Source organism: Hibiscus syriacus, unplaced genomic scaffold (assembly GCF_006381635.1).
Source record: "Hibiscus syriacus cultivar Baekdansim isolate YM2019G1 unplaced genomic scaffold, ASM638163v2 tig00111772_pilon, whole genome shotgun sequence".
In the NCBI taxonomy this organism is placed as follows: domain Eukaryota; kingdom Viridiplantae; phylum Streptophyta; class Magnoliopsida; order Malvales; family Malvaceae; genus Hibiscus; species Hibiscus syriacus.
In genome coordinates, this window is record NW_024063173.1 from 455017 (window position 1) to 473263 (window position 18247).

General features: G+C 31.5%; 2 protein-coding genes across 2 annotated transcripts; one reads left to right on the plus strand and one right to left on the minus strand.

Moving 5' to 3' along the window:
- The first annotated feature begins 4591 nt into the window (after positions 1 to 4591).
- LOC120170167 (ELMO domain-containing protein A-like) lies at positions 4592 to 8839 on the plus strand. The gene is made up of 10 exons (XM_039178163.1): positions 4592 to 4734; positions 5103 to 5283; positions 5387 to 5489; positions 6298 to 6410; positions 7208 to 7276; positions 7533 to 7648; positions 7743 to 7797; positions 7993 to 8113; positions 8344 to 8486; positions 8617 to 8839. Exons 2-10 carry the CDS (start codon positions 5194 to 5196, stop codon positions 8716 to 8718), a joined length of 912 nt encoding a protein of 303 aa, XP_039034094.1. The 5' UTR covers positions 4592 to 4734; positions 5103 to 5193; the 3' UTR covers positions 8719 to 8839.
- A 6319-nt stretch (positions 8840 to 15158) lies between these two features.
- On the minus strand, positions 15159 to 17866 carry LOC120170168 (protein DETOXIFICATION 24-like). Its single transcript, XM_039178164.1, has 8 exons — positions 17618 to 17866; positions 16988 to 17529; positions 16818 to 16904; positions 16686 to 16742; positions 16373 to 16611; positions 16178 to 16296; positions 15751 to 15837; positions 15159 to 15275 (listed from the first exon to the last, which is right to left on the minus strand). Exons 1-8 carry the CDS (start codon positions 17858 to 17860, stop codon positions 15171 to 15173), a joined length of 1479 nt encoding a protein of 492 aa, XP_039034095.1. The 5' UTR covers positions 17861 to 17866; the 3' UTR covers positions 15159 to 15170.
- Between the last annotated feature and the right edge of the window lie 381 nt (positions 17867 to 18247).

Sequence of the window (18247 nt, forward strand, 5' to 3'; positions counted from 1 at the left end):
GTCTCTTCATCTTTGTCCCATTCTTGTTGACACAAAAATGGGACATAAAGGGGCAACTGTTGACACTCGTTTTTTCGTCCTAAATATTATTAATATTATTAATACTATTTATTTTTATTTCTTGCAGGCTTTACAAATCCAAGCTCAATCGGGCCCGAACTACAAAACAATTAATTACAACCCGACTCAATTGGAGCTCAAGACCCAACTCGGTTCAAGTCATCTCAAGCCCCATGTGAAGCACACTAACCGAGCAGCAGCCCGTTCCCATGCTCCATAACGCCCCAAGCACCATGTCTGAGCCATCAAGTTGCCAAACATCGTCATTGCATACATCAACAGCAACCAAATCCTCAATAGACAAAACAAAATCAGACCAAATCCACTAAACATTTTTAAATCACATAAAATCTCAAGAAATTTGATATCGTGCCCTACCACTGCTCAGTGGAAAACCCACCAAAGATCCATTAAATGGATGCATGTAACCATTCGACGAGGGGGGGCTCTCGGTGTTAAAAAAACAACAAACACGAGGGGCTGATTATTAGAGTGGAGGAGCAAGCAAAGAAAAAAAAAGCAACAAATAGAGAGCAAACAACGGGCTTCAACAACAACACAGGGGGTAGCGATTCGAACAGAGGGAATTCACCAACAAAGGGGGATTTTCATTTTTCAACCAGTCATCAAAATCAGAGGATATCAACGAAAAGGGGAAATTTGTAACCCGAAATTATTCCCACATATTTTGTAAAACCTAGAGGGAAATAAATGCAAACAAAGTTTTCTCTTTCAAATTAGAACGAGTAAAGTTTTTCAGGGTTCTCTTTTCCTTTTGTTCGAAAGAAAGTTGTAAGAAATCAGTAGCATTTGTTAAGGTATTTTCCTTTTCTTTCGTTTCGATTTCCAACAATTTTGTGTGTGAAGGATAGCTAGTGTGAAAACAAGAGTAAAGTAGAGAAAGAAAATTGATTTTACCTGTCGTTTGAGTATTCTTCACCGGAGTAGAGAAAGTGTCGGTGAGTCTAGTTGAAGAGTAAGAAGCCTCTTTAAACTTTTAGGCCCTTGCATGTCCATTCTGAGGCTCTAGTTTAGGTGATTGTGACCGTGGAGTTTGAGTGGGGAGAGGGTTCCAACGACACTGTGAAGGGGGAAGCAGAGAGTTGGGGAAATGAATAGAGAGATATGGCCATGAGTTTACTTTAAATTTATGTTAGGCTTTATGTTTAATATATATATATATATATTCATTAAAATGGCAGTGATTCATTGTTGATCAACCCGTGTTTTTGAGGAGGGGCTACTTTTGGTTGAAGTCCATTAATTTTAAGCTTTCGTATTTTGATCCTCAAATTAATATATCCGAATGTCTGATTTAGTCATTAGGTTTTGAGCGTTGACATTTTAGTCCCTGAATCTGGTTATATTGAATTTTCATTTGTTTGTACATTGGGTATGCTCATTTTGAAATCTGCATTTTAGTCCTACATGCATTCTTGGGTTTATTTCGATTTTAGTATACGAAATGTAAGAAGTTATGTTTTATGACTTGATTTTTGTTAAATTCATGGTTTTAGTCTTAAATTTATTTTACATTTTTTGTATTCATTATATTTTTATATTCTCATGATAATCTTCATATAGTTGCATTAGTGTACAAAATTTTGGTATTCGATTAAATAGGTTTCATATTAAATTTTCGGGTAAATTAAGTTATAGTTCCCCAAACTTGAGCACCTTTTGTAAATTAGTCACCTTCAGGATTGCTTTCTAATTTAGTCTTATGTACTTGTCATGATTTCATTATTTTCCCAGTTTTATATTTTAGTTGTAATTTTATTGGGTTATTTATGTTTAAATCATATATATATATATATATATATATTGTGTGTTATATTTTGTATAAGCATATATATGCACAGGTATAGATATGTGAAGGGTAATATTTGTAATAATTTCATTTGTTTACAAATTTGGTTACTTGGCATAATGTGAATGTGTAAATTGCTGCATGGTTTAAGATTTAATTTGAATTAGTTTGTATAACAACCTCATATACATAACTTGACATTATTACATAATTAGATTAAGGATAATATTCGATCGATTTAATATTGTCGTAAAGTAACTGTCTTAACGTATAAGAAAGTTACTTTCGATAATTTTAAAACGAAAGTCTATCCCATTAAGTGACACCAATTAAATCGAATCCATTTTTAAAAATTCGGGGATTGAGGAAAAGATCGTATTCTTTTATTTAAATTCATCGAGAAAAGACAGTTAGATCGAATCTATGGTCTCGTCTCGATATATTTATTTAATTGAATATTCTTATTCTCATTAAATATTGGTAAAAAATAAATAATTAATCAATTGCTTGATAGTTTTTTTATTTTTACTTTCGCATGTGTTTTTCAAAGGGTTTTCAAAATAATAATGTTCGATCATAAACAATTAATTTTTTCACTCTTAAAATTATTTTGGGTATTATTATTTTGAAATTTAGAATGAAATTTTAATATTTCTTTATTTCGATTGGAGTAAGAATCGATTGCTTTAAGGTATGATAGATCGATTCTTCTCGATAAGAAATAATTTAATATTATTATCTTTCATACAAAATTTCTAAAAATGTTATTTTAGATGATCTTAAATTAAATTAGACTCGAACTTGTACATTTTATTGCAAAGACAATTAATTAATCGACTAGGTACCAAATTAGGGCGTTGTGGGGGTGTTAATCATTCTCCACACGTAACCGACTCTCGAACTCAAATTTTAGTAACACAGACTCCAAGTTTATCTTTTTAATTAAAATTAATATTTTATTAAAATGGCAAATATTTTTTGGGTGCCCAATCACATCCTAATCAAAGATTGGTGGCGACTCTTCGAACCATATTTTTTCTATCGTAAAGGAATTTCCAAAATTTTGAAACGAGATGTTTTTTAAAATCAAATTACTTTTTTTAATTAAAATCAATCAATTAAGAGAATAATTAAAAATGATGCGGTTTTCAAAATCTCGCCTCTAAAAAAACCGTTTCGACAATGTCTTTAAATGAAATATAAGATTTTATGTAGGTTCAGATTCGAGCTCAAGCTCAAGCTTTAATCGAGTTCGAGTCCGAGCTTGAAATGAGTTTGAATCGAGCTCAAAATCGAGCTTCAGTCGAGCTCCTGAAAAAAATTTAAGTTCAAGCCTTCTTGAGTTGGAGTTGAGTTTAAATATTTTATTTCGAGTTCGAGCTGAGCTTGATAATTTTTAGCTCGTGAGTTATCGAGTCGAGTTTAATTTTAAACTTTTCGAGTTCGAGTTGAGCTCAGCAATACTCTAGCTCAACTCGGCTTGTTTACAACCCTATCTATGAATGGAGATGTTTTCAACATCCTATTAGGAGTGACCGTTCGATCGAGTCGAAAAATTTCGAATTATTCGAGTTAACGAGTCTTATTTTATAAAATTTGATTATTTGAAATTTTTTTCGAGTCGAGTTTATAAAATTCTAGTTGATTTTAGTTTTCGGGTTTCTATTTAAATTTAATTGTAAATATTTATAATATTATGGTACTATTTAATTCCAAGTTAAATGATTTTTTATAACCATATATAATACATATATATTTCTTCATATTTTTTTCATATGTGATATACATCTATCATACAAAGCCGAGCGACTCGACTCAAACTTGAAAATAAATTCACTAATTACTAAAATTTTTGAGTTATTTGAGTTGTATTTTATAACTCGAATTGAACTTTAAATTTTTTTGAATCGAATCAAATTTATGAAATTATAACTCAAAATCAATTCGAATAATTTTTTTGAGTCGAATCAAATAAAAAAATCAATTTTTCTAGTTGAATCAAATTTTGCTCGCCCTTTATACCTATGAATGTAAGACGAAAGTAGACGAGGTAATCCTTGTTTTGGCTCGCTCCATTACTATTTCTAATTTTTTTTAGTTCAATTATTTTGATTATATTATTTTTATTTTTAGTATTTTTTAAATTTAGAATTTTAGTCGTTAAATTAAATTTTACTATTAATTCTTTTAATTATCCTTGATTTATAATTGAGTTATAATTTTTTATTTTAAATTTTTATAATTTAGTTATAAGCTTATTGAAAAAATAAATCTAAAGTATATATATATATTTTATATATCTAAAGTATGTGTTTTTTTGGTTAAAATTGATATTTAAGGTATACAATCTTTCTAGTTTAGATACCTAAAAATTAACATATAATATTAATTAAAAATATTTCACGTACTTAAATAAAAAATAATACTTTGAATACTTTAATAAAAAATTAAATATTCAAATAAAAAAATAATATAATTTAAGTACCTATTTTCGAATTAAGCCATTAATCCCTTCAATGGCGTGGGTTGAAAATAAAATTTAAAAATTTAAAAAAGAAAGAAATGAAATAAACAAATAACAGATTTTTGACCTTTCACCTCTGCCATTTCAGGGTATAATTTTTTTACTTTTTTTTATTTAAAGGGATGATGATTAGCATCTGACAAATAATTCCCAATTAAAACTGGATTTTAGAATCTCTGGTTTTCCCCTCCAACCAGAGATTCAAAATTCTCAATACCCTGTTTTTGTTCTTTATTATTAAGCTAAATATTCAGGTTTTTCTGTATCATTTGTTTTAATTTTTTTTGTGGGGTTTACCAGCTTTCCTTATAGTTTTCATCAGCATCTGTTCAGCATTCGTGTAAGCTTTTCTCCTCTCTGATTCTACTTTTTTTTTTGCGGGTTGTGGAAAATAATGAAATTTTGGTTTTGCTTCTTTTTTTTTTTGTTCCTTTTCATTTTATTTTATCCCTTTTTTGGGTGCATATTTTAAACTTTATTAGAATGTTTTCAATAGAATTTGGATACCGAAATTAGATGTTTCTTAGTCATTTGAATATCTGATTGCTTGTTTAATTTTATTAATTGTAGATTTTTTGAGATGCAAATTTGAGGTAATTTTGTTGCCAGCCGTTTTTAGTGCTGATTGGAATTTTGGGTAGTTCCTTGTTTAATCTATTTTAGCAGTTTGGGGGATTTTTTATATTTTTTTTTCTTTTAATATGTTAGGGTATTAAGAAGAATTGCTGCGAATAATCAGTTGTAATTAACGAGTGCTGGTGCCTTGAGAACCCGGCTTCATCACGGGCATGTTGGCAGGATGAGGAATGAAAAGTATAAGATGTCGGCATTAAATGGTTTACACGAACCTTTGTTAGATAACCACAGTTATGATGGCAGACATTCTGAGGTGATTATGCCATTGCTTATGTTAAGTGTATTTTTTTTTTTTTGCAAGGAGGAGGAGAAAGAGTACTGATAATGTCAAATGTACCTTCTTTATTATGTTGTAGGGGAAAACGCTAGCGGATATCTTGGATGAGGAGCGAAGAGATAAACATTTACATTGTTTGATTTTGCTCTTTAACTTGATCATGCAATGGAAACAATGGATAGGTGAGATATTATGTTTAGTGTGCTTCCTAGTTTCAGATTTGGGATTTTCTTGTTTGCAATGTCTATAATTGCAGTTGCAATATACTTATAGTCCTTTTTTCTGTTCGTTGGATTCTAACTTCAAAAGTTAAACCATTAAATTAGTCAGGTACTAATCTGTTGAGCACATCTGTTTAATAGATTCCTATGCATATAATTTGGATATACTTTTGTCTACGTAAATATACTTATGCAGCATGTGCACCTTTTTGCATGAGTTTTCTGAGTATTCCCCTCACATCTTATAAGCATTTACCGAAGATTCCCCTGATAAAAAGCACAGTTGTTGGAATGTCTCTCTATCAACATAGTTCATAGAAACAGAAGTGCCCCACCTGTTTTGTAGATGGTGCTGTATACTCATCACATGACTTTATAACTTCACATTCATTCATATATAATGGAAGGCCGTTGTGTTCATCGTAGAAAGAAAAGTGTATACTCCAAAAGGGGAAAAGTAAGCAAGTAGAAATGGAGAAATGATGGGTTTCTAAAGGCTATTTAATTTAGTTATCTATGTGAACTAAAATGACCCTAATTGGGGGCATTTTGTGAAGTAAATGCCTCCTCAAAGACATTATACAGTTTAATGTGAAGGGTATAGTTTGACACTGAATAATAGAACTGTACGCCAAAAAAGAGTTGTCTGATAGTTTAATGCTGTATGGGACTTTATTTATTGCATTATTTGCTTTATTTCCTTTTCTCGTAATTGATTGGAGTCTTATAGCAGTTTGAGTTACTGATAGATTAATTTTGGCTTTTCCAGCAAACAGTATCCTTGGATCCATAGCATTTATTGCACAATTTTTACCTCTACCTTCTAACATCCAAAATGGATCAAACCAGACATGTATTGAGCCTGCACTTAATCCTTTACAGGTATAATTAGCATTGCACTTTTTCCATGTATTTTTCTGGACTTGAATAACCTTATTATTATTATTATGTTTTGAAACGGGTAGAGGGGGATGTGGCCATGTGGTTATAATGGAGGCATGCTCTGATGATCAACTTATTGTTTTCCCCCTCTTCGTGTTGGTCTTCTTTATCCTAAAGGGGAAGTGACAAGGAGACCTTTAGAAAAGCAAGAGTTTGTCAATTTCTATGTTAAGATCGGGAAGGGTATGTTACAGTCCTGAGTGTAATTTCATAAATATTGTCTCTACTTGCAGAAAACTGATAAAATGTGATTGGACTGAGAGAGAAATTGGTAATATGATCTGATTGATCTTCAGCATTGTAAATCTAAATACAATTCAGGCTTTAAACTTGAAGCTAGGTAGAGAATTTGCTTTCAGCTGTTACAGTTTTTAAAGACAACTTAATACAGCATTATAGAGGTAGCACACTAGAAAGTCGAGAGTTTGCCTCAGTACAGGATCCTGAAGTATATGGATGTGAAAGAACACTAAAGGAAAGAAATTTCTTCCTCTTTTTTGGTAGTTGGAGTTTTTAACTGGTTTGAAGGATGATCTTGGAGAAATAATTAAAGCTTAAAAAGATTCTTTCTTGTAGATTTTCTTGTAAAACAACTGAGTTGGCAAAAAGCATGAGCATAGTTTATTCAGTTGTTTGTCTTTTAAAAGAGAAAAAAAAAACTTTTCATTGACCTTTCTATTCCATTTTATTATTGGTAATCTAAGGTAACTTGGTGTTTCCATTCTTTGTCCTTGTAGGAAGCTAGGCTGAGAGGCCTTCAGCGAAGATTGGGAGTTCCCTTTGATGGATCTCAGCTTGAGCATCAAGTAGGTTTTTCTATAATCAGTGTGTTTCTGTATTTTTCTATCCTTATTTTTCTTTTACCTTTTTTAAGTTCTTTCTGTCGATTATAGTCAGTAGATGCACTTTTGGTTAAAAGAATTTGCCAATTCCATCAGATTTTCTTTTGGCATTGAAAATGTCAGTTGTCATCCTTTCGAGTTTCTCTCTCTTCCCCCTCCCCCCAAATACGAAATATATGAACTTGAGTAAAAGATTATCAAACTTCCATTTGACTGGCAGGATGCTCTTAAGCAATTATGGAGATTGGCTTACCCTGACAGGGAGCTTCCATCTCTTAAATCAGAGCTTTGGAAGGACATGGGATGGCAAGGTGCAGATCCTTCAACAGATTTTCGGTATACTGACTTTGCCTTAAAACTTGTCTTGGTTGGTTTTTCTTTCCTGATTATATGTAATCACCTATTCATATTATCTCATTGCTATTTGAAGGGGTGGAGGATTCATATCATTAGAGAATCTCATCTTTTTTGCCAAGAAATATCCGGTTTGTTTCCTTTCCTTAAATTAACTGGATTTTGTTTTGTCGATATCTACCATATAGAGCATCTGAAACTGCTATAATTTTACTTGTTTATCTTAACATATTAGCGTGTACAAAACAATGAAACAATCATTTCTTCCATCAGCAAGAACTATAGACATGGTCGGTCAAACTCTGATTTGGTCTTTCCTTGAACAGCAATCTTTTGGGAGGTTGTTGCACAAACAAGATGGGAATAGATCTGAATGGGAGTATCCATTTGCTGTAGCTGGTGTCAATATTTCATTTATGTTGCTACAGATGTTGGATCTGGAATCAGGTAATGTGATTTCAGAACTGCTTAGATATTGAATTTGTATTTTCGATATCACCTTTAGAGGCTAAAATATTCTTCCGGCATTACTTGAACAAATACAATAGCGCTTTATTTTACTGACGAGAAAAGTATCGGACTCTTATCTTAATAACGAACAAAGTAAATTAATTATCTGCCGTCTTGCCTCAATGTTGAGTTTCTTTTTTCTTTTTGTAATAATGTTTTACCTGCAGAGAAACCATCTTCCGGGGCTGGCAGACGATTTTTGGAACTACTTGCGGAAGATGAAATGGCATTCGACGATCTTTATTGTGTGGCCTTTCAGATGTTGGATGTGCAATGGCTTGCGAAACAGGCTACATACATGGAATTTAATGTAAACCGTTCTAAACGAATGATTCTATTCCGAGTATCTCGACCTTTATATTTGTAATTCCTTGAGTTTCACTACTTCCCTCCACATTACTCCACAGTTCATTCTATATTTTTTTGCTTTTTTTCGTCAGGCTATTCTGAAGTCTACAAAAACACAATTAGAGCATGAACTCTCACTACCAAACGTCTCCAGTGTGAAGGATTTACCGGCATATAGTCTGTTAAAAAGGTAACCATCGTCTTCGAATTTGAAACCGACATTTGTTTTCTTCATTTACAGAATAATTTTCATGTATAGTTCCTTCCAACGAAAATTATATGAATTCACTATGAAATTCAAGTATATTTCCGGAATACAATGACTAGTTTGCTTCCTAGTTTGCATAATGTTGGCTCATCCCCCATACTATGGATAACATTAGACAGTTTGGATCCATGGAATACTGAGATTTGTGTTCCAAATAAAAGCTTCAATCAATTTCATTTATGGCCACAACATAAGATGCTTGTCACACATCAATCCTAGACATGTTTATTCTGTAAATCATTCTTGATCTGGTCTTGCATAAGATTCTTTTGAAGGCTGTTCCGTTACATTTTTCTGAGTTCGTTTCATGTTCTATTATTCTAGTTAGGCTCAAGTACCAGGTTATTATTCATTTTCCATCAAATAAAAAATTCAACTAGGTGGATATAGATAAATTGATGAGGTTTTAACTATTTTTTAATTGGATAAAATATACAAATGATCCCCCGATTATAGAGTGATGTTTTGTTGATTCATTCGACTATTAAAAGATATAAAATGGTCCCTCGACTATAGGATGTTGTTTTGTTGAGTTCTCCGACTATTACAAGCTACAAAATGATTACCCGACTTTTCATATGTTCCAAACTCGTCATTTTATTTTAAAAAGTTGACATCCGTTTGAGTTCTTATTGACTAGGATATGATAAAATCATATTTTAATATTGTCCACTGGCTTGACAATATAATATAAATGAAAAGTTGATTTATAAAATACAACTCAAACGGTTTTGGAATCAGATTTTATCATATTTCAATCAATAGGTTAATGTCCAGCTCAGATGATAGTAATTTTTTTTAACGGAAAAGAACGAGTTTGAAATATATAAATAGTCGGAAACAAATATAATATGTGAATGCTTTTAGAAAAAGAGTAAATTCTTGGGTAAACCAAGAACAAATGTGAAATCAAATATCAAATGCTTTGTTGAAAGTAAAAGGGGGAAAAACGAAAGTGTTTTATATAGAAAGAAAGATGGTAAGATATACAAAAGAAAGATGGTAAGGGTGTTCTCACCGAGGGTTAATATTAGGGGTGATCAAAATTCGACTCGAAAAAAGTTCGACTTGAATTGACTCGACTCGTAATTTTATAAATTTGATTCTACTTGAAAATTTTTTAAATTCGAGTTGAGCTATAAAATATAACTCGAATAACTCAAAATATTTTGTAATTAGTGGATTAGTTTTCAAGTTTGAGTCGAGTCCCTCAATTTTGTATAATATATATGTGTATCACATATGAAAAAAAATATATGAAGAAATATATATATGTATTGTATATGGTCATAGAAAATCATTTAAATTATAATCAAATAGTGCCATAGTCAGTGATGGATCCACATGTATCCGAGGGTCCACCCTAAAATCTAATTTTTTTCTCCGATTAATTACTTATTCTATTGATGGTGTCCACCCTGAAATTTTATTTATACTCATCCCATTAAAAGAATGTGTTATTAACATATATGTGTTCACCTTAAAAAATATTTCTGGATCTGCCACTAACCATAGTATTATAAATATTTATAATTAAATTTAATCAGAAACTCAAACAACTCGACTCGAAAAGATTTCAAATAAAGTTTGAGTTATAAAATATGACTCGTCAATTCGAATAACTCGAAATTTTTTAACTTAACTCAAAAAAATATCAAATAAAATTTGAATTATAAAATTAAACTCAACAATCTAAATAATTAAAAAAATTGACTCGACTCGATTAAACGTTGGTCCCTACTTTATATACTAGAGATAAACGAGTGTTGTGGTTTGGATCCTCGGGGTCGGAGTAATAGTTGTGTTGCTGGTACATAAGGGTTTGCTTAATGTTGCCAATGAGGTTGAAGATTTGGGTCAAGTTTAAGAAAGATATTTTTTGTAAGATGGAGAAAGATCATTCCAAAGAGTCCAAGAGAGTGGGTTTCCATCCAGGCCCAATACATTTCAGCCTATTCCTCTCATACAGTGGCAGATGCAAAAAAAAAAAAAAATTTAAGGTAGGTATATATATTAATAATAGATTTTTTTGTTTAGGGTAGCCATAAATAAAATTTCAAAGTGGGTAACATCAGTAAAATGAACAACTAATATAAAGAAATTTGAATTTTAAGATGAACATGTATCTATCCTGGAATACACATACATCCGTCACTGCTCACATAAATATTTTTTTGTTTCATTTGATGCTTAAACTTCAAGTTTCAACTCCTTTATAACTCGTCAAGTAATCTCAGTAGTTAAATGATTTGTTATTTATTTTAAAAGTCTTTGAGTCAAGTAGTTACGTCTAGGAATGTGTGCATGATCAATAATTAAAAAAATTAAACATATATTATCTTATAATCACTCTAAAAAACACGATGATTTCACTAATCATCTATACAAAATTAAAGAAGAAATTAATTTACAAGTGTCTTTCACTTTAGTTGAATCGGAACTTATTTATTCAGCTTTTAATTTATAATATTAAATTGGGATTTTATTTTAATTTGATTAAAGATTATCATTAACGTCTATCATATTTCAGTTAGTATGTTGACGTTTAGCTCAGACGACAGTCGGATTTTTAATGAAAAAATGAGTTTGGAATATAATGAATAGTCAAGTGACCATTTTGTAACTTTTAATAGTCGAGAGACTCAACAAAGTAACACTCTATAGTTGAGAGATCATTTTATTATTTTTAATAATTAAAAGATTTAACAAATCAATATCATTTAGTCAAAAGACCATTTGTGTACTTTATCCTAATTAAATTTCCTTGATGTGTGTGATGCTATTAATAAAATTGATATCTTAAATGAATAAGACATTTTAATGATTAAATATTTATTACTATTATTAATGTTTTCCGTAAATACAATAAAGATAAAAGTTTAACCTTAAGAATTAAGGTATTTGAGAAAGATGTAATTTCTTGGAGGATGCTTTGTAATTTTTTTCGTGTAAAAGTTACGTTATTTGTTATAATTTTGTGTGTGAAAAAGTTATAGATTTAATGAAATAATATTTTATTATCTAATATCGTGAATTTAGATAAAAAATCAAATCACGTTAAATTTATTTTCTTCAAGTATACTTTATTTATTTTTATCATGTCTTTTAATTAGAGATATAAAAATATGATTTGATCTAAAGAAATTAATTGAAATCGATTTGAGTGTGAAATATTTGTGACCCAAGGTGGTGATGATTTGCAATCGATTCGAGGTTGAATTGATATTGACCTGAATCCTATTTAGACCTTATTAGTTTGGATTTGAACATGACATGTACCTAACTTAACAACAATATGAATCCGAATTAAACATGATAATGTGATAATTGAATTAGACATGCATCCGAGCTGATATGAACTCAAATCTGAGATTAACCTGATAAATAATTGATATAACTCGACTTGAAACTATACGAGATATGATTTTACCCGACATGATATCAATCCGACCTGTACTTGACTCAATTTATTTTTGACCGACCTGTTAATTGACTCAACTTGTAAATAATTCGATTTGTTGTTGAACCGATTTGATATTGATCCAACTTAGTATTTAATTCACTTGTAATTGTAATTGATGAAGTCTATGATTTGCAAGAGAAAAATGAGGTAGTTGAGACTTGAGACTTAAAACTTAGATTATGAATTTATGATATTATAATGTGATAAATTTTTTTTTTATAATTTAAGACACTCAATTAATTATGAATTAATATTGAATCAATCTGAAATTAACTTAACTCGAATTAGAACTGAGTCTAATTTGAAATCAACCTTACAATGATCCGAATTCAACTTGACTCAAATCTATTCAGACCCGAGTCGAACTATTATATTGGTTTGACATAATTCTTATCTAATTTAATTTGATTTGATATGATTTGACTTAAAAATTCATCACGAGCTAGATGAAAACAATGGGATTAAACTTGAGGAAAAATGAAGAGATCGACTCTTCTGTGATCAAGAAAGGAGATGTTTAGGTGGGAACATAGATGAACATCAAATTTTATGTTAAAGGTATAATTTTTAAAATTTTAGGAAGAGATAAATTTATAAAATTTTAAAAACGAAATCAAATTTTTAATAAAAAAAATACATAAAAAATTTAAAAATATATAATAATTTAAAAATTTCTTATATATAATTTCTCCTGTCTGCTGTCCATAGTGTGTCGGAGAAAGCGTAGAAAACGACATAGATAAAGAGAGTTTAGTTGTGACAAGAGTCTGCACATACAGAGGTGAATGATGGTAGCGTGAGGGACCTTGGCCCCCAAGCTTTGTGAAAATTTCTTTTAAGTCCTTTAGAAGTTTTGAAATTTTAATTTAACCCTACAAATTTCTTTTTATATAGGCATTAAACCTCTTAAAAAAATTAAAAAATCGATTAGATCTCTAAAAGTTTTTAGAAATTTTCATCAAATTCCTTTAATTTTTTATGAATATTTTAATTAAACCCCTCCAAAACTTATTGGTCCCAAAGCGGTAGTGCTACAAAAAATGAATCCTAGAATAATGATGATGCAATCCCCTTTGGACCATTCTATTACATTTAATGAAAAGTTTTTCGAAGGGTTGTCTTATACAATATTGACTCATCATTCAGGGCACCCGAAGTGGACGTTAGTGGCTTCTTGTTTTTATCCCTTGTCATAAAGGAAAGGCATGTAATGGGAATTCAAATATTCGAAGGACTCTGTTAAGAACGGACGTATGATTTTATGTTAGAGTCGAGTTTACAAAATTTTAAAGAGAAATGAATTTATAAAATTTTAGGGGACGAAAATATATTTTTAATAGAAAATATAAAAAATATCTAAAATATATAAAAATTTTAGGAGTGACCGTCCTTACCTACCCCTTCGATCTATCCCTGGATCTTGCTAATGGTCCAAGCAACTCAAATGGTAGTCTTCATCTTGAAGAAGTGCATAGGAGTGTTGACAACCATGAGAAGATGATAAAAGGTGCCAACTAAATTCTCTTGTGGCCATTTTGCACAACCCTAATTGAAAGGGACAAGAGATTTCCAATTTGTCTGTCTTATGGCGATTTTGTGAACCAAAACCAAATAATTCTTCAATTGAAAGAAAACACTAATGGATTTCGTTAGAAAACAAAAAGCGTAAAGTACACAAATAATCCTCAACTATAGGGTGTTCGTTTTTTTAAGTCTTTGACTATTAAAAATTACAAAAGGGTACTCAGATTATAGGATGCTGCTTTGTCGAGTCCTCCGACTTTTAAAAGTTACGAAATGATCACCTGACTATTCATATGTTCCAAACTTGTCTTTTTTCGTTAAAAATTGACGGTCTTATGAGATGAACGTTAACCTGTTGATTGTGATATGATAAAAACTGATCTCATAATCATTTTAGTTATATTTTGTGGATCGAATCTTCACTTCCATTTTGTTGTCAAGCCAGTGCTTAAAACATTATGTTGACGAGCCAATGCTTGAAAGTAACGACGGTGCCAATAAACATAGTTAAGATATGATTTTATCATATCTTAGTTAGGAGGTTAACGTCCAGCTCAGACGGACATTAATTTTTTAACAGAAAATGACGATTTTGGAACATATGAATTGTCGGGTGATCATTTTATAACTTTTAATAATCGAGGGACTAAACAAAACACATCTTATAGTCGGAGGACCATTTTGTAACTTTTAATAGTCAATATACTCGATAAAGTAACTCCCTCTAATCAGGTGACTCAACAAAACAACGTCTTATAGTCGGGAGATCATTTTGTAACTTTTAATAATCATGAGACTCAATAAAGTAACTCCCTATAATCAGGTGACCATTTATGTACTTTATTCAAGAAAAAAAATTGAAGATTCAAAAGAATAAGGCAATATCGGTGTGAGAAGTAAGGTTAGAGTAGAGTCTCTTTCCGCAAAGAGTACAAATTCAAGTAAAAAAATTGGTTTGAGTGTGGCATGTTATAAGGGAATTGATGAATTGTTTTTAACTCGGGTAAATACAAAGTAAAATCTGTTCAAAGATAATTCTCAACATCTCTCTAAAAGATATTAATTTGGAAAAGAAAGTTATCCGGAAGATATGAGTTTCTGGATGCTTGAAGAGGACTGCAGAGGATAGGGGTTTTGAAGATCTAGCAGTGGGATGACAACTCTAAAAATATAAAATAATTCACACTAGATTGTTGGGGGTATATAGGGAACATTTTCTTTAACGACTGATATCACTTTATACGTTACGTTTTAAACACACTTAAAATGTTTGAAGCTTGAGAGGAGAAATCCAATATGTTTATTATTCCATTAATTTAAGTTAATAGAAAGAGCAAAAGTTAGATTACATGGAACACATCCACATATGTTTCCTCATTGAGCTTATAAAATTAATTGGTTATGTCATCCACTATACTTTCATCACTAAGATTCTCTTCTGATGCCCCTGAAGGTCTCAATAGCCACTTGTTTAGCCTCTCTGATGCTTTATTAACCTGAAAACACAATAAATAAATAAATAAATAAATAAATAATAAAATGTCAAAGCAAATTCCTCCAATACATATGTAATATATATGTGGAGGATAAATCATGGGTCAAAGTTAATTTTGAAACATATAAGGTACTGCAAAATAATTAAATAAAAAAATAGAAAATAGAAGCTTAATTTCATTAATTTCAAAACTGATAAATCCTAAAAAATAATTAAACCAAGAAATTTAGTGGTCAGAATTTAATTCTATTAATTTTAAAGCTAATGGATTTCAAAAAATAGCTAAACCAAAAAATTTATTCTATGTATTATTTATTTAAAATCTTTCTTAGTAATTGACAACACACAAACACCCTATAGATATAGTCGCTTAAACCCGAAACTTTTGAAATAACGACACTCCCTTCTACAACTGGCATCAATGAATTCGAAGATTTCACACTATATGTGTACATAATTATAATCATTTTAATTACCTGTTCTTCCCAATCAGTCTTTGAGGTAATGTAGGCTAGAACAATTGTCTGCGTTGCAACCCCAATGATCATCCCGATCCATAGACCCTATCAAAATCAAAGGAATATTCATTTGTCTTAGTTTAATTCATCAGATGGCCTATAATATATTCAGGGCTAGGATCTATTTACATAATGTAAAAATTTTAGTTTTACATAGATTTAGGATCGTTGGATGAGTAAAAATAAATGGATAAAATTGATTTATTATTTTTTTTTTCTAGTGAATATCTTCTCATTTCCTAGTATTAATCTTAATCATATATTTTCACTTATTCAACGGTTCTAAACCTATATAAAATTAAAAGAATTTTATACAATGTAACAATATCTTATCTCATATATACATGCTAATGTTATGATAAAAAAGTGTTTTTTTTTGTCTAACCTTGGCTTCCATTTTGACTACATAACCAAGAAGAATTCCCAAAGGCACACCGACCACATAGTAGGAACATATGTTAACATATGCAACAATTTTTTGTCTACCTGCTCCAATTGCTACCCCTGCATTTCCACATTTTTAACCAAACATTATGAGAAATGCAATCTAGAGTTTCATCTTATATAGATATGGTTTTGCCTGAGAGGATTGGCTGAACACTGTTGAGCAAAACCGAGAACGAAAGTAACACGGACAGGTCCGCCATCGAGTTCGCCACTTCTGCTTCGCTAGTAAACAAGTACCCTATCTGGTGACCAAAAATTAAGCACAGGGCCCAGAAGAACAGTCCGATGCAAAGCGATGTACATGTTATAACTTTCATCGAAAATTTCGCAGCTTCGGCATTTCCTCTCCCTAGTTCGTTCGATACGCGCACGCTGTCGAAGGTAAAAAACGTGTGTGATTGCGGTGTTCTCGACATTTTTTTGAAACTGATCCAAAAGATACTAACCTAGTCGCGGTTAGGAAGCCGAAGGAAATCATGAGTTGCCAAGCTATGATATTGAGGCTGCAATGTGATGTATGTTCTTTGATTAAATTGGAATCAGAAAATAAAAAAGATGAAGGAAATTGACAATCTTACCAGATGGAGAAGGCATCTATGGAAACTGCAGCATTTTTCATGTACCCTGCCAACAGGACTAGAACAGCATAGTACCATAACTCTAAGCTGACAATGCCAACAATCAATGTTTATGTTAATAAGATTGAAGAAACAAAAATTTCCAGATGTTGAGAGAAATGGGATTTCACCAAAGCATCACTCCGGACGATATCGAGAGCTTAAGCATGGCGTATAGATCGAGAAACGAAGCGGAACTGAACCCCTTCCATGTGTTTGGACACCATCCACCAAACACATAAACAAACTCCCCAATGAGCACCAACCAAGTTGATATGATCATTGAACTCATGGCACCAGGGATTCCCCAATTCAATTTGCTCACAAAGATCCACGACAACAACAGATGAACGACGAACGAGGCGGCAGAAATCCATCCGACGATCATGTTCTTAAGCTGGCATTGCAAGAACTTTTGGATGGTGAAGTTGAAGACAAAAGAGTAGAGTATGGGGATGAACCAAAGAGAAACATATCCGGCAGCAGAGGCGATCTCCTCGTCTTCTCCAAGTAATTTGAAGATCGGTGATGCAAAGATAAACACCGGTAGCAAAACAGCCGAGGTGAGGAGATTGATGATCCATGATCTTTGTAAGTAGATACCCAGCATGTGGTATTGTTTTGCTCCGAATGCTTGGCCGCAGAGAGTCTCAGTTGCACTCGACATCCCCAACTGCACACACAAAAACAAGGCCAAAGTAATCAAATCTGCAGGGTCTAATGAAACACAGATCGTGAACGGATTTAACCATATGATATACCAAAATTCCATTTGAAAATCGAACTGCAATGACTTGTATAAGGGCATATGCTGCAAGCTCTAGCTGACCAATGTGTCCAATGAAAGCTTGGGTCACTACGAACATGCCAAAAGCTGTAACCCTAGCTAAAATGGAAGGAAACCCAATCTTCCATAGCTTTTTTGATTCCTCCCAAACTCTGTTTCTCAGGTTATTATTACTGTTTTCCTTTGGTTCTTCTGACCCAAGAAGCCTCTCATCCATGTTGCAGCTGATTTCACAATAATGCAAGAAAAAAAGGGCAAATACATATTATAAAGTAGTGATTTATAAATGAACATAATGTCACATCATATCATGCGTTGATGTTGGAATTAATCTTATATTTGGATTTATAAAAGGAAGTGAAAATTCAAATATTAGACCTTAGTGAAACCTGACATGTGAATCTTTTATTAGTGATGTTTGATTCGATTCTTTCGAATTCGTCGGATCGTATAGGCATAGTCAATTTTGATGGTAATAATTAGCTTCCTTTTCTTTGTTGGGTTTCCCAATGGAGCAGTGGCGGTAGTTGATAATAAAATTTTGGGGGTTGATTTAAAAATTTTAAAAAATTTAGAGATTTAAATTAATTTTTTTTAAATTTTG

Bases quoted from the DNA above. Each gene is read 5' to 3' on its own strand.
- LOC120170167 (XM_039178163.1), top strand. From the start codon at position 5,194: ATGAGGAATGAAAAGTATAAGATGTCGGCATTAAATGGTTTACACGAA. The intron at 7,277-7,532 runs GTAGGTTTTTCT...TTTGACTGGCAG, and splicing joins GATCTCAGCTTGAGCATCAA to GATGCTCTTAAGCAATTATG. The intron at 8,114-8,343 runs GTAATGTGATTT...TTTTACCTGCAG, and splicing joins GATGTTGGATCTGGAATCAG to AGAAACCATCTTCCGGGGCT.
- LOC120170168 (XM_039178164.1), bottom strand. From the start codon at position 17,860: ATGGATGAGAGGCTTCTTGGGTCAGAAGAACCAAAGGAAAACAGTAAT. The intron at 16,905-16,987 runs GTGAAATCCCAT...TGGCATTGTCAG, and splicing joins TCGTCCGGAGTGATGCTTTG to CTTAGAGTTATGGTACTATG. The intron at 16,743-16,817 runs GTAAGATTGTCA...ATCACATTGCAG, and splicing joins ATAGATGCCTTCTCCATCTG to CCTCAATATCATAGCTTGGC.